Here is a 26,633-nt window from a genome sequence, read left to right as displayed (position 1 = left end):
TTGAGGTGTGTTGTCCTAGCCATGTTGAACGAAAACTGCTACACTTGCAGTTTAGAGATGATTGAACTGAAATCAACTCTGAGACAAAAAGAAAATAATATTTTCAATTTTATTTAGTAATAATTGATCAAAATGACTTAATGGATGTTCTCTTTCAAACCTGACACTCTGTGGCAGGATGCTTCCAACGGAGCTAATACAACTCGCCTTCTTAGGTCAGCTATTTTATTTGGTGTTTTAATCCTTCTTAGGTCTACGCACAAGTTTTACCTTGAAGGCTACTCCTTAAACTTAGATGGACATAAAAAAATATACTGCAGTTTTGGGATTATTTTATATATTTAATAGTATTGTTCTTGTATTATTTTTAGATGTTATAATATTAGATTATTATAATTGTGTATGTTTTTTGAGAAATAAATTTGAATTTGAATTTGTTTTAATGATTATTGGGAGTGAGTTTTCACAGAAGATGTTTGCAGGTGTACCCAATTGTTACAGGAACTGGTCATGTGTTCCCAATTCAATGTTTTTAGAATTAAAATAATTTGAAAACATGTAATCTAGCTTTCCATACTTCAAAATGAATGTCTTGATTATGTGTTTCAGGTAATATAACGCCCACGGTTGAGTTGAATGCGTTAGCGATGAGGAGAGGGGAACCGACTGTCTACACAATCATTGAACCAGCTCCGGATGCCCGCTTCAATCAGTACCCTTATGATAATAGAGGATTCTACAATCAGGTAAGCCCTCTACTGGCCATTCATTTTTACTATTTTTCTACTGTAGCTCAATAGATAGTCTAGAAATAAATGTTATGAACTCATGCTTTTCAAGTCAATAAAGGTTAAAGCTTAAATCGATAGAGGAAGTAAGTAAATATTCAAGTCAATAAAGGTTAAAGCTTAAATCGATAGAGGAAGTAAGTAAATATTCAACTAAGTAGAAAGTTATTCAACTGATTTATCTTTTGGAACTTGAATGCTACATTGATGCAATTAGAGGTGCAATCTCATCAACCTGAAATTATTGTTTATCAACCTTGATTCACGTCCGTGCAACATTTTCTAGAATTCTCCAAGCTCCCTGAAATATGAATATTATACATTGAGAAAAGGAAGCCTAAAATTGTTGATCAAATCAAATTTATCTTTTGTTAATCTCTAATTACTGTGATATTGATGAAAAGTGTTTTTGTTTTTTTTAATGTCAATATATTCCTGTTTATACTGGATTCACACTCTTACAATGCTAATGTTTATTCAGGTATCCACTTATTTATGTACCTTTCTATTTTTTATCGATTTAGTTACAATTTCTGAAGGAAGCAACAGGTAAACCCCAAATGTGCTTCCTTAACACTAACAAAACATACAAATTCAATTCATATTCAAACAACAAAAAATGCATAATCTAAGAATAAAATAATGACAACTTGATGGTGGAGTGAATAATGATGTATCCATTTCAGGGCCGATTTCCAGTACCAAACAATATGAGCTACACGAGGCGGAATGGGTCGGGTAGAGGTGCTCAGGCGAGATTTGGCCATCACATGCACGACAACCAGGTATGTTGCACTTATCAACATGCCTTGCATAACAAGTAGGCCTATATTGTGGTAATTCAATTTTCAGTTGAATATTTATGTAATTTTCACATAAATCTTGAAATGATACCGCTTTTTCCATCTTCTAGTTATTGATTCCTGATGGGTAGCTGTTTTTGTGTTGAAAATTGATAAAGTCACAATCTGTTTTGTCTTATGATAATCTCAGTATGTCCATCTTTAGGCTACATTGATGCATTTCAACTAATTTTGGATAAATTTAGAGTCGTTAACCAGAGTATCAAAGAAACAGAGATAAAATGTACCAATGAACCAACCTGTTCACCTTTCTCACCAATTTCTCTAGAATTAGAAACAACTTTATTTTGAAGAGTTTGAGATTTGGGCTGTGCTTCTTGTTTCTCTCAATCATTGCAACGATTTGTTGATTATAATGTTGAATACATGAATTAATCAATTATTTTGTGGCAGAGGGCGTTTGGAAGGAATGGCGCGACAAGTTTCCGTGTGAGCGTGAAAGTTGGCGAGCGAACGTTTGAGGGCGAAGGCATAACTGCACAGGCGGCCCGCCACGACGCTGCCTCCAAAGCTCTCGACGAACTGAGACATTTGCCCGTCGAAGAGAACCGAGTAGCCAAAGGATTCTCGCCTCTATCTGAATGTGAAGACTTTGGTAAGAATAACTTCCATTTATTACGTACTTATATCTACACTGATTCTATCTCAGATTCAGATATCTAACCTCAGAAGCTGTTACAGTAAAATATATTCTATACGGTCTAATATATTGCTACGATTATATTGCTGTTACAGTCTAATATATTGCTACGATTGTCCGCAATCATTGGAGATAATGTTTTTGAACATGTTTTTACTAAATGGGTTGATGGTCGATAAAAACTAGTTTATTTTAAGTTAAAAATGGCCATAAACATCTTTTATTCATCCATTTATTCAATCATTTAGAATATTACACAAGTTGCGGTAGCTTTCCCAAAACAGTTTCAATTCTAATTTATACAACAGTCGCTACAAATGTAGCGCTAGGTTATGTGTCACTTTCACATTTTCCAATTACACACTCCATTTTACAATCCAAAATAAACAAGAAACATATTTAAATAAAAAATAATACGGCTAAAATGAATTGGAACAATTGAAAAAGTACAAACTTTCAAAGACACTTGGAGACCAGAAAGACAAACACACTATTTAGAACTTACAAAGCTTAATATTTTAATAACTTCAGCATGAGTTATATTGTTTAGTAACATGTCCAATTATTAATTCCATGATTCAATAAACACCCGAATCTTCTTATTGAATTAATTGGTACTTTTTGAGAGTGCTGGTAGATAATTAAGTAGCTCCTGTCTGTACTAGAAATACGTGCATCCAACCCATGAGATAAAATGAATATATGAGATGCTGTTAGAATTATGAGAGTGCTATTTAGGATACTTGATGATCGAATATATCGAAAATACGTACCAACCTATTCAATCATTTAGTTGAAATGAATTACGAGATGCTGTTAGTATTCATTTACTAATAAAATCCAAAATCATTTTAGATTTCATGTTGATATTGAACTACGCCATTACTCGAGATGAAATTTATTCGTGTATCGTAAATCTTAGAATTAAGAAAAGCAAGCGTTCCACTGGATAATTTGGAACAGTTTTTAACGCATTCTCAATATTTAAAAGTGAATAAATGATTAAATTTTCATTTTAAATAATAAAAATTATGCCTTTATAATGTATAGTTTATCTTGGGGTTTCTATTCTTATACTGAGACAATGATTCCCCAGTTATATTTCTATGTAGGCCTACTCAAATATGTATTTATTCATTTATTTATCAGGTTAGCACAAACAATACAATGATTGGAAAAGAAAAAGGCTAAAGTGTACGTCCAGTGCCAAAATACCTGTCATCAAATTTTTGGTTGGGATCGATTTAGTATGTCATTTTGAACACAAAATCACAAGAAATAAACGGCGGCGACTCATCATAAATTTAAAAAAAATAATTTAGTTTTACTAACCTCACTTTGTTCAGGACATTTCAAACACCTCTAATATATTATAGGTTAGGAAAGCTAAGGTTAGGAAAAGCTTTAGGTTAGGAAAAGCTTTAGGTTAGGAAAACTTAGATTAGGAATATCATAATTTGATGATTTCGATAATCAAAATGGCTGCTACTTATAGGTTAAATGCATGTAAAATTGTGCTACTTTGAACTTAGTTTATTTTAAAAACAATAGTGACCGCCGTTTAATTTTTGTGATTTTGTGCTCAAAACACATACTAAATCGATCCCAACCAAAAATTTGATGACAGGTATTTTGGCACTAGACATACACTTACACCAAGAAAAAACAGGCTATTGCCCAAAACTTTTTCAATTTCCTAATTTAGTTTCAAATTGTCCAAATATTATACACAGTTTATGTCCATTTCAATTTTCTACACCAAATTACAATGGCCCGTTCTGTGTACATGGAATGTGGTAAATTGTCCGACCTGGTACAGTTCCTGAGTTCAGTTCAGTTCCTGGTACAGTTCTGAGCTCTCATTGGTCGATGATTGTAGTCTGCTTGCTTATCTGCGCATGCGCTGATAGTTTGTTTACCATAGCATAGCCATAGAATACATAACCAACAATATGATGTTTGATAACCATTCATTAAATGAATTTTTCTCTATAGAAAATTTTAGAGTTTGTAAATTTTTTTCTAGACGGTAAGTTTGTAAAACAGCCTTTCTTCATTCACGCAGCTAGTAAACGACACATTTTAGTGTAAATTAACTTTATATCTGCGCGCCAAAAGCTTGAACCAACGATTTTGAAATGGCGTTCCATGGGAACATTTTGCACTAGTCACGTGATGGAACAATTTACGATTGGAACTGGAACAATTTACTGTACACAGAACGTACGCAATCTGAGAATATAGATTAGAATAAAATAATCAATTTTAAATTTGGATAGATTGATGGTAAAACTTTTGTAAAAACATGAAACAAACTTTAAATTCACAAAATAAAGATTAAAACCACTTAAATTTTGTGCTCGAAAATATCACGTTAACCTTAGCTACATAACAGCTGTTTCATGTTGAGAGTAGATAATATAAAATATTGTAATTTTCTGATTATTATCATTGTGCTTCTTACTACAGGATCCTGTGTTGAAAATGATTCATCTTCGGACTTGAAATCGCCAATCTCACTTGTCCATGAACTGGCGTTGAAGAGAAATTTAAGCGTCACGTTCCAAGTGATTGACGAAAGAGGCCCTCCACACATGCGCACCTTTGTCACACGATGCCAGGTGGCCGACTCATTCGTCACCACTGGCGAAGGAAACGGAAAGAAGGTATTTAACATACTCACAATATCATTCAATGATCTCATAGAATTGACAGTTTGACATTGTAAAGCATATTTATTTTTGGCTGTGGACTTGATGTGTGCCATGAGATTTATGGTAGTCATATTGATCGTTTGAAGGGTTCTTGAAGAACAACTGTTAGTTGCTTTTCACTACTGACATATATCATTTGTAACTGTAAGTTCAATGTAACAAATATTATAAGGTTCAGAACCCCTATATTTATTCATTGATTGATTGAATGAATGAATGAATATAATATTCATAATATGATATTTATTCATAAACACAAAATATACCAGGCGCACACCAACGCGAAAGTTTTGTTGCGGTGCAAATTCAATTCGCAGAACTTGCCGTGCGGAAATTTAATACCATTGCAGTGTATGTGCTGGCGCAAACCAATGCGTTGCGAAATATTCCCTTGCGAATAATTCGCATCTTTTGCTACATGCAGCATTTGCAGCGCTTTTCGTGTTGCGAATTTTGTGGCGAGTTCTGCAACTACACTAGTTTCGTCTGCCTTGTAAACAACATAAGTCAACTCGAATATTCCCGCGCTCCACATTGCTATTATTTCGCTTCCCAGTGTGCGTGCCCCAATATTTCGCAACGAAAACTTCGTTTGGAAACCGCAGTCTGAATTATTGAAAATTCCGCAACGAATTAGTACGCATCGGTGTGCCCTGTACAATTATTAAAAATCTGTTTATTAAGTAACTAATGGCGAAGGTACATGACGCGTACATAGCGGCGGACAGGTCTGCAAGGCAGGAAGCTCTACGATTGGCTGATTATCAGCTGATTCACGAACGCCAACTCAATCAGCTGATAATCAGTCAATCTGAGAGTTTCCTGCCCTACCGACTCATCCGCTTTCATTGCAAAAACGCCTGAAAAAACGCTTCTTGTGGTTTGACCTTACATTTCTTTTAAAAGTAACCGCACTTATATTGACCCAATATTAGAGAATCAGTGTCTGGCATTATCTTAGTTGTGTATTTCAATATGCATGAAGAAATTTCCTTATTGGATAAAAGGACCCCTCATATTTATTGGAAAAAATGTATATGGCAAAGTATGATTTCTCTCAGAATAAATGTGGAAAGGCGATATTTTCCAAATGTTTTATTTTTCTTTTGTACTTCAGTTTTTTCTATTCTCAATACAAGCTCACAATAAGACTTTTGTCTTATAAGCTTCAAGTTCTTTTGTACTGTTATTTTTACTTTTGTTTATATTATAAAATAGTATGTATGTAAACGTGAACCCTGAAATCTTTCATCTATTGATGGAAATCTTCTTCGGCATTGGTTAAAGAATTAGGCACATACTGAATGTTGAAAATTATTGTTTGCAGGTATCGAAGAAACGAGCTGCTGAAAAGATGCTTGAAGAACTGCGAACTCTCCCTCCGACAACAACAGTGAATGCATCGGGCATGAGTGGATCCATGAATCGGATGAAGAGGAAAACAAACCCAACCAAAAAGAAATCTAGGAACCTCATCCGAGCTGTCAACCCTACCACAACTCAGGTTACTATTTTATTGACTTCCTATATTGGAATCGTTACTGTTCATAGAACAATCCTTGAAAATAATTAGAATAACCATATTCAAATTATTAAGGCTTCTTTTGGCATAAAGCTGTGAACCTCCATATGTTAAAATTTTTCTATTGATGTAATAAATAGATATAATGTAGAAATGAAATAGAATGTAGTCATACGATTTATTTCCATAGAGAGACTACATTTCTCTCGCAAATTTTCATAAATTACAAGTTATTCCTGTAGACATTGTAATATTATTTCGCAAAACTCATGAACTGTTTCTCAAATAATGCACACGCATTCAGAATTAAATGTGGGAATGAAATATTCATTTGAATTATATTAATTCCATTCAATTAAATCTGGCCATGCTTATTATAAAATAGAAAAATTAGTTTCGTTTGAAAACATAATTTAGAAAATCTTGAATTTTCTCTATGTAAAGTTTCAATTTTCAAAGTTTGCCAAACTGCTTTCTAAAATCTGTATTAAGTCCCCTTGAATGTTGATGTGAAACTGTGTAATAAAATGCCTAATAATTATTTTATATTTTCAATCTATCAGGAGAAACCAGAAACCGAAGTAGCGGACGAGATAAATCCTATTTCAAGACTAATTCAAATACAGCAAGCGAAAAAAGAGAAAGAACCTGTATATACGCTGAAAGAAGAAAGAGGAGGACCTAGGAAGAAGGAATTTGTTATCGAGGTAAATTACTATCAAATCATTTTAATACATTGTCTAGTAGTCAATCATATTTTTGTCACGTATTTCAGGAAATTTGAATTGATTTCAACTCAATGTTATACTATACAGTTTTTATGATTTTTTCTTCAGAATGTCCACATTCTAGCGTATTTTTCCATTACTTTCCACTAAACTTAGTTAAACATGTTTAAATACTGTGAACCATTTCATAGTACTAGGAAGTCAAGATGTCTTTCTTGCTACTGAAAACAGAGATTAATAAAAAAGTTATAGATAGTCGGTGACGAGAAATGGCTTTAAATTGCAGCGTCCTTATAAGCGACTCAACCATCTAGAGCTGTATGTAAATAGTCTGTTTTACCAAGATAGTCTGTTTGTAAATAGCTGGTTGCAAGGTCAACATAGATAGTAAGAAATTCATATTAATTTTACGAAATTTAATTTTGTGATATGGAACCCACAATTTACAGCTAGCAGGTGAGATATAAGATATTTATTTTTTTTTTTTTTGAACGGTTTATGTACTACCCTTCAATTATTATCATAATATATTTCAAGAAAGTAGAAGGAGTTGGAATTAACAACATTGATCGGAATAATAAAATATTTTTTCCAAACCTCAGAGGAAATAGAACCTCTATAGTAATAGAACTAGAAATAGAGCCTCTTGCTATTAGAAACATTCTAAATGATTTCTAGAATGTGTTGAATTTAATGCTATGTGCTGCAGGTGTCAGTTGGAGAGTACTCTTACAATGGAACGGGTCCTAACAAGAAACTAGCCAAAAGGAATGCCGCTGAAGGATTATTACAAGAAATGGGATATTCCACTCCAACAACGCAACCTGGTTATAGGAAAGTAAGTTGAAGATGATTCCACAAATCAAACGTTTTCGAATGCCAATGAAAGGGAAAAATTTACATACAATGATGACATAGTTGACCGAAGCGAAGCTGAGGTCTTAGTTTTGACTCGATCGGCTTTTGTCTGCTTGTTTGTTGGTTTGTTTGTACCGCAGTTAAAGTCGCAGTTATTGTCCGATTTGGATAAAATTTGGTATACAAGTTCTTTGAAACAAGGCGCAGAAACGTATGTGTAACGATTTTTGATAAGACCTCCGATTTTTTTGTAATTTGAAAAACCGCAGACCAACCTCCTTCCAGAAAGCTACTTTTTCGTATCTAGAGCCGTTATTTTTCAAGATACAACAATTTTTATTCTTTTCAAAATGAAAGATCATTGTATTTACAATATGTTAAGAGTAAATCTTGTCCAAAATAAATATAAGTAAAAAAATTGGCTCTCATTTTTGTAATAGAACTTGTGCCGCTCTAAACTGTGCTGTATTTATTAATTGTAGAATTCGTCTCGCTTGACTGCACAATTTTTTCCCTTTCCAATTCGAAATTTCCCTATTTCATAGACGAATAGTTTCTGGAAAACTCTTGACGAGAGCACTCGGCTCCCGAAATTCTTTAATTCGGTATTTTCTGTAGTTGTAGTGTTAATAAAGTTTCAATTTTTAAAAACTCAGTCGTGTCGTCCAATCACTTAACTGGCGCCCGAACTTACGTCGCGGAAAGTTTTATCGTTGTATCCATCCACGTTCATTAAACTCGGATACAAGACCTTTTATCTTGTGCAACGAAAAAACTTTGAGTTTCACCTCTTCATCCGTGAACCAACCCATATATTTTTCTCCAACGAGAAACTCATAGTGAAAGTGACTCGACTTCAAAATTTCAAAATCTACCACTCAACTACAAAATTATTCTCCAACGAGAAAACAAAGTCAAGTGTTATCAGAGTAAACTCAAACTTTCAAAAATTTCTTCAACAAGAACTTAACTTTCACCAGTGTTAATAAGTGTAAATCAAATCAAACTACAAAAACGAAAACGACTTCAAGTACTTCTCAATGGAAAACCACCATCAAGCTGTTATCACCATCACGCTGTAACCGTATCCAGCCTAGCAGTTAGTTCAACCCCACGCTGGCCACCGCAGGAGACGAGAGGACTCTACAGAGGGACCGAGATCTCGCCACCTTCAGGAGGATTCCTGCTGTCCTTATATCATCCGAAGGAGAAGACGACACCGACGCCGACGCCGACGCTGACGACAACCGGAACATCGCCCACCAACCTCAATCGACTGTGAGTAATTTCGTTATATCTCTTCCTCAACCAAACCCTACAATGCCTAATATCTCGAAACAAATTCCTCATGACATTCTTAAATTCATACCCCACTATGATGGTACTTGCTATAAGCTACCACATTTTATTAGTACTTGTAATGAACTACTAGTGTCCTATTGTAGTGCAAACATTGACGAAAAAACAGAAAATCACTGGCTCCTTTTCAGGGCAGCCGTAAGCCGTCTTTCAGGACCCGCAGAATCAGTTGTTTTTAATAACAATTGTACAACTGTAACAGAGCTGATAGCCGCTCTAAAAACAAACTTCGCTGACAACAGGTCCGTTCCAGACCTAATTGCGGAAATTACTTTCATGAAATCCTATTCAAATGAACACCCGATCGAATTCATTAATCGCCTCGATGAAAAACGCACAACTGTGTTGACTAAATATAAACTAGATGGTATCCAAGGTGAACTTTTGACAAATCTAATGCAGCAGTTGAACGCAACTCTCACTCGTACATTGATTCACGGAGTTCATCCAACTTTGGGCTCTCATTTGCAAATCCTGCAAATTCACGATCTTGACGATGCTAGACATAAGATTATTAATGACTGTAGTATTGTTCTAAGGAGCTTGAACTTCAAATCAACTATCAGTACTATCAATAAAATTGATTCAAGAGCTTTTAATCAAACGCCAATGCGATCAAACACATTCACTCATGCTTATCAAGCAAGCAACAGAGCTTTTTCTAACAACTTCTCGCAACCTCGAGTACCGAATTTCTTCCAACAGAATAATGGATCACAGCAAACATTCCCCCAGAACAGAAACTTTCAACAAAATTTTCCTCAAAATCAATTTGCTCAATTCCTCACCAACCGAGGCCTGTGCAAATCAATCCTCAATTCAGACAACCACATAATAGTAAGTGGGATTCACAAAACACTGTCAGCATGCGCACAGTTCAAACTAATCCTTCTAATCGTTTCAAACTGAACTCAAAATCTCCGTTTGAAGTGCATCATTTGCAAGATGACTTGACAGATAACTCATCTAATCTTTTCGGAAACGGAATCCAAAACATGCACGATGACTTGACAGACAACTCATCTCATCCTTTCGGAAACGAAATCCAAAGCATGCAAAACCAGCTAACTTCACTTACTGAAGCATTCAACAACATGCAGGCTCATTTTTTAGGGGTAGGCCCAACACACTCAGCGGAAACACCCCCAAAAAATTTGAATTGAATATCATAAATAAGTCGCTCCCATATTTTGTCGACCACGCTAACCGTAAATGGATGGTTGACACTGGGTCGTCAAAGAACTATGTGAACCCCTCTATCATACCACCCAATGTGACCAGATATAAAGAAAAGTTCGTAGTAAAAACACCAGCCGGTGAAAGTGGTGGAAATGAATACATCTATATGAACTCAAATACTGTGTTTCCAGGAAGTTCACAAATCAAAATGTACGTGTATGACTTTTCAACAAGATACGATATCTTATTAGGTCACGAAACTTTGAAAGAACTCAAAGCCAATGTAAATTATACAAACAACACGTTAGATTATCGTACTATTTCGAAACCGTTGTTATCAGTGATTAACTCTAATGAACAAATTCAATTGAAACCAGGATTTAATGTTGTTACTGTACCAGTTAGGTCGATTCCTAATCTCAAGACAGGACTACTTAAAGCTGTTTCTCATGAAAGCTATTACGTTGAAGAAAGTATTGTTAGTATAGAAGAAAATAGATGTAAGTGCGTAGTGTATTCCAATGAGCTCATGACCATAAGCCCCGAGCCAATGGAGATAGAAGAATTAGAAACTATTTTTGACAATGATGAAATTGATAACTCAGATGTATCAAACAAATCGGATATTATAAGAGAAATTCCCAAACTTCTTCGGACGGACCATATGAATGTCGAAGAGCGGAAACATATCATAAATCTAATACGGAATTTTCCTGAAATCATCAAACGTGAACATGATGAATTGACAAGTAGTACTAATCTGTTGAAATTTAAAATCAACACTACTGACGAAATCCCTGTATATTCTAAAAATTATAGATACCCTCAAGTGTTTAGGAAGGACGTTGAATTAGAAATTGACAAACTTCTTCAGAATAAAATAATTCAACATTCCAACTCCCCATATAACAGTCCAATTTGGGTAGTGCCCAAAAAACCAGACGCCTCCGGTAAACGTAAAATACGTGTCGTTTTAGATTACAGGAAGATTAATGATAAAACGATTGAAGACAAATATCCTCTACCAAATATTGAGGACTTATTTGGAAAAATTGGAAGGGCTACCTATTTTTCAGCGATAGATCTCGCTTCTGGATTCCATCAAATTCAAATGGAAAAGGAATCAATTCCAAAAACTGCCTTTTCGACTGAGAACGGACATTATGAATTTTTGAGAATGCCGTTTGGATTAAAGAACGCTCCAGCTACTTTCCAACGTGCAATGAACATTTTGTTTTCCAGAATGCCCAATGTGTTAGTCTACATGGACGACATAATTGTGTTTTCCGATAATCTCGAGGAACACTTGAAACATCTAAAATCAGTTTTCAAACAACTTAGAGATCATAATCTAAAAATCCAACTGGACAAAACAGAGTTTTTTAAACGAGAATTACTGTACTTAGGACATATCATATCTGAACGCGGAATTCAACCCAATCCTTCAAAGCTAGAAGCTATTAAGAACTTTCCAATCCCAAAAACTGAAAAAGAAATTAAACAATTTCTAGGATTGACAGGCTATTATCGAAAAATGATAAAAGATTACGCTAAGATTGCAAAACCTCTCACACACGCCTTGAAAAAAGATGTTAAAATCAATCCAAACAATCCAGACTATCAAAAGTCATTTGAAACATTAAAACTTCTATTACAAAACGATCCAATTTTACAGCTACCTGACTTCACAAAAACATTTATTCTGACTTGTGATGCTAGCAATTATGCTATAGGTTCAGTGTTATCACAAAAATTCAATGGTAAAACCTTACCCATTGCATATGCTTCTCGTACACTTAATCGTCATGAAGAAAATCTTTCTACGATTGAGAAAGAATTATTAGCTATAGTCTGGTCATGCAAACATTTTCGACCATACCTCTATGGTAGAAAATTCATAATCGAAACCGATCACAAACCTCTTCAATGGCTCCACAGCATTAAAGAACCGAATTCAAAATTAATTCGTATGAAACTCTTTCTAGAAGAATTTGATTTTTCAATCCAGTATGTGGAAGGTAAATCGAACCAAGTAGCCGACGCTCTTTCAAGAATACGCCCACTTGACGTTAACATGATGGAAAATGATGAAGACGAACCTTTCCAAGGTTTCGAAAGTGGTTTTCGTGGTTTCAATCATGACTTTCAGGATCTCGAGAATAACAATGATCTCGATGACCCCGACGAATTTGACATGGACGAACTGCTTAGATTTAACACTAACACAGACATTCCCTCAGTAGACACCGTCACACTTGACGATTTTCTTCAACATGTAGGCAAATCTGCCGAACAAACTAACAATTCCGATCGAGATAATATTGTAAATAATGATAATGATGCTAATGATAATGATGATAATGATAATGATGCTAATGAACAAGAAATTGATAATCGTAGTCTAGTTACAATACATTCACAGGAGAGTTCGAACGAACAAGTAGTTATTGCGGAAGATGACAAAATAATCAATGTTGAACAAAATCAAATCATTTTAGAACGTGGCAACAAAGAACCTGTTATCAGAAAAGTTTTTACAAAAAACAGATTGACTCTATATTTTCAAAGTTCATCCACTCCTGAAGAAATAAATGATGTGTGTATACAATACTTGAAACCCAACACACTTTATGGGATACTTTGCTCCAGGACAGGTGTATTGGAAAAAGAATATGAAATGATTTTTGAAAATTTTAAGAATGTTATCATTGCTAATTTTAATTCTGTGAAACTTAGGAGATATAAGAAACTGAATTTGGATATAACTGATTCAGAGGAACAAAAAGAAGTTGTAACCAATTATCATGTAGGAAAAACGTATCACCGTGGAATTAATGAAAGCTATAACCACATTCGAAGAGAATACTATTGGCCTACCATGCTTAAAGACATTACAGAATACATAAATAAATGTTCAGTATGTGCTAAAGTGAAATATGATAGAAGACCTGTTCAAGTTGAATACAAAATTACCCCAACTCCTGACAAACCTTTCGAAAAATTACAGATTGACACGTTTCAATACAGTAGAATAAAATTCCTCACGATAATAGATTGCTTTTCGAAAAAACTCATGGCATATCCACTAACAAGTTTGAACCAACTTGAAATACAGTCTTGTTTGAATGATTACTTTTCTCTATTTCCATGCCCTAAGACAATCCAAATGGATAATGGTCGTGAATTCGACAATGCTGGACTTCGAGATTTTTTGCGTTTATATAAGATAGAACCTTATTATATAACACCGGGACATCCAGATTCCCAGGGTTTATTGGAACGAGCACACTCGACACTCATTGAACTCCTTAATGCTATACAAATGGAAAATAAAGACAACAAACCCGAAGATAATATGAAACTTGCAATTATCGCATTCAATAACACAATAAATTCAACCTTGAAACTAACTCCTATGGAAATGACTTTTGGTGTATCGAAAAATCCATATGTTGATGAAATAACGGAAGCCCTTATTGCTGAAGAAAGAACAAACGCCTATCTAGAAAAACTGAAAACTATTCACAAACTAGTAAAAGATAAAGTAGGACAAGAAAAACAAAACAGAACTGATCGCTTAAATCAAACTAGAGAAAAAGATTTTGAAATGCCTAACGAACCCTTCATAAAGACAACGTTTAATAAAAAGGACAAACCTAAATTTTTCAAAGTAAAATACAATGAGGAAACTCAATTAGCTACTAATCCAAGAGCGATTCAGAAAAGACCCTTCAAACTTCATCCGAATCGAGTGAAGCGAGCTCGAAAGAAAAAGAAATCAACTAATTTATCTGTTTCAGGTAACAATGTTTCTTCTTCTGATGCTGTTCCTAACACCAGCAAACCCGTATAGATTGACTGATCTAAGTAAAACATCAGGCATCACTCCTATCAAAATTCAGGACTCATTCGTAATAAATGAAACCTTCACATACATGCATAATATTAATGTGAACATGTTGCGTATCGAATTAAATACAATCAAAAGAACAATATTCACTTTGCGTGAACACAATATCGATCAAGGCCGTCTAGACATCATAACAATGCATTTAAAATACACAGAAACAAAACTAGATCACATCAATATCAGCAAAAATAGAAATAAGCGTGGACTTTTCAATGGACTTGGCTCAGCTATTTCATGGGTAACCGGTAACATGGATGCGAACGACAAAGAAAAATACGACAAAATATTATTTCAAGTTCAGTCAAATGAATACCGCTTACAGCATAATATTGAGAATCAATTTTCAGTAAACAAAAGGCTCATTGACGATTTTAATGCTGATGTGAAAAAGATTCATGGGAATAATTTGAAAATTATAAACTATTTCAAAACTCTCTCAAATGAAACTACGACTGTACAGCTGAACCAGCAATTTTCCCTTTTATTTAGCTCATTAAGTTTGCTCTTTAATAAAATAAGCGATTTAGATACTAGTTTGGAGTTTTGTAGATTGAATATTCTACATTCTAGTATATTATCCCATAAAGAAATAAATAATATTATTTCTGAATCTAATGTAAAATTGATTTCTGAAGAACCAGAAGTATTATGGCAATTAGCAAAGGTACACTGCTCAATATATAAAGAATATATATCCTACTTCATTGAATTCCCTTTAAAATCACCTACTTATGAAACCTTCTTCTTATTATCCTATCCTGTTTATCGTAATACTGAAGTTACCACCATTCATGAATATCCTTCCCTTATCCTGAGATATGACGAAATTTTATCTGGTAAATGTGAATATTTGTGTGACAACTACTACTGCAGAAATGTGACAGTGATAAAAAATAAGTGTATAAGTGAAGTGTTAGAAGATAAGAAATTAGAACACTGTAAACAATTAGTAATTAATGAATCTGCTTCTTTTGTAAAATTCATTCCAATTATCAATCAATATCTACTGTACAAAATTGACAAAGCTATTATTTTATCAGACAAAAAGAACACTACATTATATCCAAAATCAACTCAATTATTGTATCTTAATAAGTCAGAACAGTTATTCGAACATCCTAAAATACATGAATATTGGGAAAGTGATATATCAATCCCATCTGAAGTTCCATTTCGTAAATTGAAAACAAACTTTTCATTTGATATTATACATGAAGCAAATATTAAGATTGAACCACTACTAGCAATAGAAGAACTTGGCATTTCTCTTAATGTTTAAATGTTTTTATGTTGCGCATTTACGGCGAAACGCGGTAATAGATTTTCATGAAATTTGACAGGTATGTTCCTTTTTAAATTGCGCGTCGACGTATATACAAGGTTTTTGGAAATTTTGCATTTCAAGGATAATATTAAAGGAAAAAGGAGCCTCCTTCATACGCCAATATTACCGTAAAAATCAGACTATAGAACTATTCATCATAAATCAGCTGTCTAGTGGACTATAATACTATTAATACCTGTTCAAAAACATCGAACATCTTGAAAATTTATCTTTTCATCAACGTTAGTAGACAGTTGACTACAATACTACCCGTTCAAAAACATCGAACATCTTGAAAATTTATCTTTCCATCAACGTTAGTAGACAGTTGACTATAATACTACCCGTTCAAAAACATCGAACATCTTGAAAATTGTATCTTTCCATCAACGTTGTAGACAGTTGCAGCCAGACCTGATAACAGCGCTCACACTCACATTCCGGGACGACACGTCACGGTACGATAGGACGAAAGCTCTATATTTATTTAGGATTTTTTCTAGACATTTTAAATTGATAAATTATTTATTAATTTTTGAGAAAACATAACAGGTCAATGTAACTTACTGAGCGCGAGGTCTACTGTTCATAGAACTACTAGTATAATTATAATCATATAACTCAAAGTACCGAACGCTATTTTCTATAATGCTTTATCTTTTTTACTTGAAAATCCTTATTACCTTAGGACAGCAGGGAGACAAAATGAGCGAGTCGCGGGACGTTAGCTCTTATTGCGTTCGGAACACCAGATTTTGACAGCCACAAGTGCCTCAAATGGGTCGTCAGCCCTACATAATACCTCGCTGGTGTCCCTGCTTGCTTTACACATGGACACCACTTGTGTCCCACTGGCAACCCCGCCTTGTCTCCTAAACTAATATGGGCCTTATTCTACTTCTATTCTATTAAGTTGTACAGATAAAATTTATGATTAGGTGATATTAACTTTCTCTTTTTATTTAATGTCATGTGCTTGGTGACATTGGTTGTTCAAAACGTTGACGGTGAATTACAGAGTGATATTGAAATTGCCAAACCCTAATGATTCGACACTATCCCATCTATATTTTGTTCCATTAAAAACGGTATGCTTCAACTATATTCATTATTGGAAGTTGCGGATTTGAAGTGCTTTTTCCACAATACTTTACTGTAATCAATATACTTCCAAGCTATCAACTGTTCAAACGGAAATATATTAATATCTTTAAATGGAGACTCGCCAATTGAATTTCACTCCATTATATAAATGACTGTTATTACTTTTTATATCATGTAGTCAACTAAAGCTCCTTGAACTTTTCTTTGCAGATGAACATGTATATGAACCAAGAAAAGCAGGACGGGTTCATGAATCAGGATAAGCAGAAAAGCAAAACAGCTGGAGGGAGTGGGGGTCGACAGTTGGTGCCGGGAGTTCTTCTCATGACTGACAATACTAGAAGTTCATCCACTGGCAGCAACGGAAAATCTGGTTAGTTTATTCAATTTTGATTATTCTTTATAATTAGTCTATTTATTAACAAATGAATTTAGTCCAAAAGATAGATTTATTGAAAAATAAGTGGCGTGAAAGCTGTTGTGTCAAACTTTTTTGACCTCTTTTTTTTGTTACAAACCTCACTTCTTTTAGTTTGATAGATGAAACCTTTCCAATTTAAATAAAAAGAAAAACATCCAAAACAACTTTCTTCAAATGTGTACGCAGTTAACTGAATCATTTTATAGTTCCATAATATTCATAAAGTTTATTGTTTTATAATCTGTCACAGTATTCTTGAATGATGATAATCAAAATCAACAAATATGGTGTATTTTTTCGATTTATGAATTCATTACTCAAGCCTCCTCCCTCAATACTTTTACAGCATATGCCTGTTTGGAAAATCTACTTTATCAATCCTCCTATTTTCGATTATTCTTTGAGTACCGACTTACCGACACTATTTCTATGTACTACCTAAAAATCTACAATTTTTCTAGTCCCAGCCATCCTTTTTTTGACGTTCTGTCAACTCAGCTTGAACTTAGAAGAAGACGGTAGAGGTCACTTTCATATTTTCGTCCGTTCATTCATTTATTGTTGCAATGATACACAATTATTCATTACATCATTAGAATGATTGGGGGAGGACCAACAGGCACAGCCCAAAACTGTCCCTCCCACGAATTTCGATTCATACTGGTCTAAAAAGTAGGTTAAGTCTAGGTTAAGACTATATTTGATATGTTCTGACTTAATTCCACATTTAATCATCTGTTTTACATTAAAGTAGGCTGAGTCTATGTCTATTTCGACTATATTTGATGTGTTCTGACTTAATTCCACATTTAATCATCTGTTTTACATTAAAGTAGGTTGAGCCTATGTCTATTTCGACTATATTTGATGTGTTCTGACTTTATTCCACATTTACGGCCGTTTGCACAGACAAAGCTTAAACCGAATTTAATCAGCTGGTGGCTTAAACTCGAAATGAACCACATTATAACAAACGATACTTGATACGGATTTAATCCTGTTTAAAATGGAATTTAGTTTAAACTGTCACTGTGCAAACGGCACTTAATCATCTGTATTAAATTGAAATTCTAATATATTTGCTAAATGGAGTTTGAAAGCCCAATTGGTTAAGGTAACATTTAAGCAATTAATTACTGATCCATTACCAATTCATTCCAGATCACTAGCGTGTATTTCCATTTACCGTAAGTCAAGATATCCTGTTATCCGCAATTATTCGTGGATATGTTGGATTTTACAATGCTCTTGTATTTTTCCAGGCTTCTCGAACCTACAAACAACTGCTGCCCTCGCCAAAGAGTACATAAATGGAGGCAATCAGAATCAAAATGAAGTTCGAAGTAATTCGGGTGATGGGATGTCAGGCGTCAGACCCAAGGACCAGCTCATGTATCTCGCCAAGCTTTTGGGTTTCACCGTTCAGTACTCGGATTTTCCAAAGGTCGGTTGTCACTTCTCTTCCAATCACTTTCCATTCATATTTTGTCAAGTCAAATCAAAGCATGATTTGAGTAATATACTACTTGAGTAATTCTGATAGATTCTTAACAAATCGACCTAGGTATTTTTGCCTGTTATTAAAGAAAACTAATATGCTAGTTTTATCAACCCAATTCCAATTCTTGCCTTCACCGCTACTTTTTATTATGAACTCTGATAAGTTATTTAAAGTTGAAATAATTTTCGTACTGTTTCATTTCTCGCCCACATCACTTTTAATATTGTAAAGTGTAAATCAAAGTTATTTATCTATCTATCTCTTCTTTTCCTTACAATTTGTGTTGGCATTATTAGCTGTTTACAATATTTTTTTTGTATACATTACACATGATGTATATAATGTATAGATGTGTAATACATGTATACATTTATACAATTCAATTGTATACATTTTATTATACAAAGAAGGTTAACATTTTCTGGATTGGTCTAATTTCGATCATCTTTCAATAAAGCTTACGACTTGATATTTGCTTGCTTACAATTTAATCATTCTACTTTTCAACTCCAAGAGCAATAATGCAATCTGCAACGTATTAATAATTTTCCAATTCGTATCTGTTCAATACATGCACCTAAAATAAAATTGTATTTGCAGGGAAATCATTCGGAATTCTTGAGTCTTGTCTCATTATCCACCGAACCACCTCATGTCTGCCACGGATCTGGCAAGACAACAGATCAATCACATGATCAGGTAAAATATTTTATAGCTTATTTTATTGGAAAATATTGAATTTGAATTATGTTTTTTTCTGCTGTACTCTGAGCGATAAAAGGTCGAAATAATTATTTCTATTTTTTATTCATTTATTCATATGCAAATACAATCCAGGTAAAAACAACAGAGGCATTTGCCCAAAACTGCTTCAAACCTTACTCTGGAAAACACAGTCTAAAGGTTATGTTACTTACGTAATTTAAATGTTAACTTAATTCGCAAACAATTTGAAGTCCAAAAAAAATGTATCTTCTACAATTTTGAATTTATCAGATTGATCAATTATTTCCAAATACAAATCCAAACAAAAAATCTTCCTTTTTATCATATTTCAAGTAATTTCATGGATTTTTGTGATGGTATTTTTACCATGGATTTAATTGTATTTTTACATGTATTTTATCTTTGTTTTTAGGCTGCTCTAACAGCGCTAAGGGCACTATCGAAGATGGGACTTGACACAGTCGCTCCAACCAAGAAAGAGACTAATAGTCAATCTGGAGACGGGTAATTGTTATTTTACTTTTTATAATATAGCTGTTATTTGAAGTTGAATCATTAGAATTACATTCAAGTTTACTAGTATTCGTCAATAAAAATGACTAAATCCAGTTTTCAAAATGACAAATTAACCAACAATCGCATTAGTTATTTGCATTCATGTCCAGTCACTATTGAATAATTAGTCTGTTGCATGGATACTATAATAATAATAAAAATGACTAAATCCAGTTTTCAAAATGACAAATTAACCAACAATCGCATTAGTTATTTGCATTCATGTCCAGTCACTATTGAATAATTAGTCTTTTGCATGGATACTATAATAATAATAATAATAGAACATCAAATGATGTTGTTTTCCATGACGAAACACTCCTAAAAAATTCAACAGAACTCTTATAAACTTCAACAGATTTATTTAAAATAATGTCATGTTCGTTCATCAAAAGGAATGGACGATATCTTATCCCCTAAATTAGTAAGCATTAGAGAATTTGCGATCATGCTACCGTATAAAGAGAAATTAATTTAGTCAAGTCTACCACTAAATCGCCACCTCATGCTGGGATGCACCAACTAGGATCAACTGTCTTCAATAAGATTTGGTGCTGTGCTTAGGTTTCATTGGCACGGGTTCAATCGATATGGATCTATAATTGAGAGAATTCTCTCAATTACTTCGTATAATATGGACGACTATAGATGTTTTAGTCAAAAGAAGAAGCGTGGCTGCCTTTTCGCCGCTGCAATTTAATTTTTATTTTTTTTGGTTACTTAACAATCTTTATCATCCAACATTTGGTGATTGGTATCAAAGAGTGACATTGGTCTATTAATTGTTAATTCGAATGGAATAGTTATTTGTAGAATCTGATATGGTCGATTCCAATCGTAGTCAGTCTACTCATTTTTCTTAATATTCTTGAGGCATTTTGAAACCGGTCTTCAATTGGCTTAATTCTTTTGTTGTAGACTTTTCGGATCGAATATATCTCCTTCAGCGGAAACAAAAACCAGCTACGTCAATGGAGCATCTAGCAAATAAGGTTCTTTCTCAAAGAATTGACGAGACGTTCACGTTTATGCAAGTATGAAAAATAATAAGTTTGTTGTACTTGAAGTTTACAAAAGATTCATAACTTCAATTTACTAGAAAGTTGAGTAACACGACTACTTAACTAATAGAAAAGTCACGGAAAATTGTGAAAGTTTGTTATAGTATGGCGTTACTCATAAATTATTACAAACTCAAAATTGCAATCAATTTATCATGTTTAAAAAACTATTTCAAATGATTAATAACATTTAGCTGTCATAATTTTATCTTTGTTATACTAATACTTATTCATTACTACTAGTCAAATAAGCATTTTGAAATAATAGCAAATAAATATGTTCTTGGAATTAAGAAATCTTCATTTGCTACTCTTCTAATAAGCTAATGTTATTGCATCATGTTTTTGAGCTTGTAATGATTTTATGAGTGTGAGTTGAATTTTTATGTAAGACGCACTTAGATTAGAATAGTTGTATATTTAAGCTTCACCGATAAAGCATCACATCGTATTATCGCAGTGCTAATGCCCTACGCCCTAATGCCATGTGATGTTAGCATGGAATTGATTTCAACAATTCACACATACATTTTGGCTTTTAAAGAATTACTACTTTACTGGTGTTGTGTCTGTTTAAACTATTTATATTGAAATATCTCACATACTTTTAAATTTCTATAAGTTTGTTTGTATCTGTCCAATATCAATGATTCACTTTCTTCTCTATTAGCATGTCTATTAATTGAATGATAACCAATAGAATACCTAAATGGATGGAAATTCTTGTATAGGTTCATAATAGCGAAGAGAGTTTAATATATTTTATGAAATTGGGATGAAAAGAAGTTTTGGACTGCAGTCTGTTTCTTTATCCTTAAGTTGATTGTAAATGATAAATACATAAATAAATATCAATGTGTGACGAAGGAATCGTTCATCATTTTGATGAAAATCAATAGTGAATACTTATAAATCATCACAGTAACATTTTCTCCCAGTTCGTACAACATTTGTCAACTTGTATTTGAAGTATTTTATTCCAGAACTTGTAATAGTTGGATATATTTTGTATGTTAATGGTTTTTTTAGAAGATCGAAAATCGTAGATCCACTTGAAGAGTAACGGTTTTTTGATGTAACCGAATTTTAAAATTGAAAATAAATATCTTGGATAGTAGCTGTTGTCAATATTTGCTGTAGCAGAAGTCTTCGGGGTGGTTTGCAGCATTTAATTGCATTTTCGTTTAATAATTTAATATAAAATTTATTGAAAACGCAAGAGTATTCTAGAAAACATATTAATACACAAAAACTAAGGATTATTTAATATTATATTATTCATTTAATGTTAATAGCTTCACAGTCCTATTATGAAGGCTGAATACCTATTTGGTTATGTATTTACTGCATCTATATCTCAATTATTCTGTTATTGATTTTGTTGAACTTTGAAAAAATCTGAAGTAATAGACCATTTAACCTTTTATTGTCTTCCTCCACCGTGCCAGAAAATGGAAATCATTACCAGCCTAGTAATCGTTCCCTTAACTGCAAATAGGTTGCTCTGGATTCAAAATGGAAACAATTTTGGTGATAACATTTTAATATGAAGTAGCGTTTCTATTGTGCAGTGCAGACTATCATTTCAGCCTGTAAAATCATTGCGAACTAAAGTTTTATTAAGAAAAAGTTCTCGACTTTTGAGAGCATTTTTTCTCAGTTCAGACTGACCGATTTTATCTTTTGTGCAATATTCACCATTTTACCCCTACCATATTTGGCTGTTATGTTTGGATTTGTTTCGCGAATTGGATAAATAGTAGCATAACATTATTTTATATTTACGAGTTGGAAAGACTTGTGAATGAAAAGTATTGCCGACCTTATCTTTCACTATTTTCGATTTGTGAATTGAAATTAATTTCAAAGGAAATGCCATTCAACTGAAATTATCGTGGTGTTCTGTTAGACTAATTAATGATATTTTTTGTTTTACTCCACTTCAATTTCCAAGCTTCAACTTCTATAATATATTGCCTAAATATTCTGTACAACATGGAAGCTGAAAGTGGCTTTAAAACTTTTATTCAGGTAATTTTTATCAAACCTGATGAATTCAACATATATCTTGAAATTTATAATTTGTTGTTCAATGCTTAATAATTAGTAATATTTTAATTTTTCTATTGTTATCTTTCTTCAAATTCACAAAATGTTCAAAATTAAATTTCTAACCTAGTTAGATTTTAAAATTTTGTCAGGTTACCTTCTCCATGTACTAAAATTCTTCTTAGAGTTAGCTTCATATTTTCTTAAGTTCTCAGACTGATTCATTTTTGTAGATCTCTTTCGTAATATTTTATTCTCATATTAATAAAAATCATTGTTATTAAAGATCGAATTAACAATATCAAAGAGGTATCCAATAATACAATATTGAAGGTTTTTTCTAATTATACGCAAATCACCGAAAAAATCATAAAAATCAAGTTTCTGGATCTTTTAGTTATTGATGGCTCTTGTTTTGAATTTTAATCAATTTATCTTTTGTACCTTCTCAATTGCATGGCAAGATTGCAATGGCTTGATAAAATGGATAAAGTTTTAGTTTATTTATTATTTGAAAATATACATATTTTAGGTTTATTTATTAAAAAAATGCCAGTTACAAATTTGTCATTTAGTGGATCTGGCCACAAGCGGTCATCATTCTAATGGGAGTAGAAGAACACGCCACCCATTTTAATTGAATAGATTCGGGCACTTTTTAATGTATTTATTTGTTTATACAATTACAAATCATATAAATATGATTGGGAAAGAGCAATAGGCATAGCCCAAAACTATTCTGTGGCGAACAATAACACTGTATAATAGATTTTTTTAAAACCTCACTCCAGAGAGCTTCAAATTGATAGACTATGGTGCACATAACATTGCGTGCACCAATAGTGCGCTTTCTATTAGTCAATTCTTGATTATCTTGCCATGCTTTTTTGTTTTTGTATCCCCACTTACTTTCAGCTGTGTTAAATCTTGAGTCACTCAACAAATTTTTGAATATTTTTTGTTTAAAAAATTCCTGAATAGTTTCCTAAATTCAAAGAAATGTTGAGGTATTTAGGTCTAAGAAAATCGTTCTTAAGATTAATTTTTCTCATGTGACATTAAGTTAGTAATAGATTATAATCGATTGATCATGAACTTAATTGTTTATATTAAATTATTTTGTTCGATAATTTAAATGAACAGATACTGTGAGTGACCTTCGATGTTCATTATGAAAAAAAAGTTAATAATTAGTTTCGCAGTCTTTGTTTTAAAAGTTACTTTATTTTGTTGATTTGTTCATAGGATTTTATTTATCTATTTACTCTTACTAAATGCTTTTGATTCAATAATATATTCACTGTTATGCATAATTCACGTCAGTATTTAAATCTAAATAGACTACTAAGCCTATCTAATCTATCTATGCAATAAATTATATTTATCTATATTTGTAAAATTCTCGGTCATTCATGTTATTTTAGCCCAACTCAAATGGGGAGTTAGAACCAATCAATGTAGTTGTCTCCAAAACAATGATTGGAATATTTTATTGTTAGTAGGAGGATAAAAAGTATATGTAACTAACATTGCAGTTGAGATACACAATAACTGTTATTATAAATATCAAAGACCTACTTTCAGTAATAAAAATAAAACTAATATAGTTCCCTTTTTAAACACCGAAATATTCATATTTATTTGTTCAAACATATTGTAATATAGGAGAGAAAAAACAGGCGCCAGCCAAAAATTTCTTTTCTTTTTAAATTTAGTTCATTATAAAATTGACATATCATAATTATATATCAATTGATATATATAGTTTTGTACATCTGATAGTGATATAATAGTTTTAATAATTTACAGAAGTGTGGTATGTTTTTAAATGAGAAAAAGTGTGCTATATTAGTTTTATTATTATTTCATGAACTGTTGTATGGGATTTTTCATTATTGAAAAATAGATTCCATTGGATTTTTGATATTTCATTCATGTAAGATAGCCTAAATTATTCTCTTATAAGTATTTTAATTTTATTCATTTAATCACATATTTATTTATCACTTGCTGGATAGAATCAAGCCCAAAACTGTTCCTGTTCCAATTTATACAACTCAGTCTAAAAGTATTGGTTGTGTATCACATTTTGAATTTTCAACGATTCACACTACAAAACAAGCAATTTGAATTTAGAAATAGTTGATTTATGTAACTACAGTAATTGATTAATAAAATGAACGAATCCTTTCAGAGGTGATTAAGTATAACAGTGAATGCTATCAATATTTGTATAACTGAATTTTATATGAACTAGTATATTCTTCTTTGTTTCCTTCATAGTTTATATTTTACTCCTGAAATGGATTTGTAATAATTGTATACCGTAAAAATGTATAACTTGCAATTAGCAGATTGAATTTACTTTTGCTTCATTAGTTTCAAAGTATGAATGATTTGTCTCTACTTTGAAGAACTAGAATAAAACACATGAAATTCATCATTAGCAAGTAGATGTAGCTTTTGATCTGAATTTGAAACTGTCGTTTTATTCAGAAAAGTAGGTGCAAATTGTTGCATATCTATAGACTACAGTTAGCCTATAATATACTTATTAATGATTGCAATTCTACAATGGTGTATGTCGTTTTGTTAGGATATTGTAGTGATCTACTCTTTAATTGCCACCTGAATTTGAAATCAATAAAGGAGCTTAGTTTCTCTTAGATAAATGATTTCTTATTTATTGTACAGTTGGTTGTTTAAGAATGATAATATTACGAAAATGTGATCAATAAATTTCCTTTTTGATAATTAAATAGTCTTATCATTATGTTGATTACTACTCAATTTTTGTTCCTTTCCCTTGGAACGATAAAGACACTTTGTGAATAAAGGCAGATTCTCACATATTAAAAGAGGGTGTGCCTCCTCAGATCTGCGAGTGCCTATTCCAGACATATGTGCGAGACAACTGAATCAAACTATTTCAGAATATTCCACGTTGCAGGCTGATACACAGAGAGTCTAGTCAGCTACACTGATATAAATTTGAATGTTTAATCAGGCTCGGTTTAAGTAGGTTTGGGTGAAAGGAAAGGTTAGGGAGGTTGGGGTTTGGCTTCTAAATGGCAAACTTCTTTGAATGGCTATTTTTTATTATTTGAAATGTTTTGTTTAGGATACAGTATCGATACTGTATCCACAAAGCAACGGGAACCAGACATCTGAGATCCTCCCGATCAGTTGATTCTCACAAATTTGAGATATCGCACATATGAATAACACGCTTTCAAGTCAGTGACCGGGGTACAGTGAAAATATAATTCCCATGAGTTGTAATAGGACTATTTTGACTCAGTTTGACTGAGATTATGAATTTATTTAATAT

General features: G+C 32.8%; 1 protein-coding gene across 7 annotated transcripts in view; it reads left to right on the top strand.

Annotated features, from left to right (window-relative positions):
* Nucleotides 1-26,061, top strand: part of LOC111044198 (double-stranded RNA-binding protein Staufen homolog) — a 40,861-nt gene extending 14,800 nt beyond the window's left edge. For all 7 annotated transcript variants that reach the window (XM_039445289.1, XM_039445274.1, XM_039445281.1 and 4 more), the window contains 12 exons: nt 610-746; nt 1,475-1,573; nt 2,045-2,246; nt 4,761-4,957; nt 6,333-6,509; nt 7,091-7,234; nt 7,965-8,093; nt 17,200-17,362; nt 18,673-18,854; nt 19,512-19,610; nt 20,050-20,141; nt 21,111-26,061. In XM_039445289.1, coding sequence (XP_039301223.1) covers nt 610-746; nt 1,475-1,573; nt 2,045-2,246; nt 4,761-4,957; nt 6,333-6,509; nt 7,091-7,234; nt 7,965-8,093; nt 17,200-17,362; nt 18,673-18,854; nt 19,512-19,610; nt 20,050-20,141; nt 21,111-21,183 — 1,694 coding nt within the window. In that variant the 3' untranslated portion in view covers nt 21,184-26,061. The remainder of the gene's footprint in view (nt 1-609; nt 747-1,474; nt 1,574-2,044; nt 2,247-4,760; nt 4,958-6,332; nt 6,510-7,090; nt 7,235-7,964; nt 8,094-17,199; nt 17,363-18,672; nt 18,855-19,511; nt 19,611-20,049; nt 20,142-21,110) is intronic.
* Nucleotides 26,062-26,633: the final 572 nt, after the last annotated feature.

This window comes from Nilaparvata lugens, chromosome 1 (assembly GCF_014356525.2).
Source record: "Nilaparvata lugens isolate BPH chromosome 1, ASM1435652v1, whole genome shotgun sequence".
In the NCBI taxonomy this organism is placed as follows: domain Eukaryota; kingdom Metazoa; phylum Arthropoda; class Insecta; order Hemiptera; family Delphacidae; genus Nilaparvata; species Nilaparvata lugens.
This window is presented reverse-complemented; position numbering and strand designations above follow the sequence as displayed.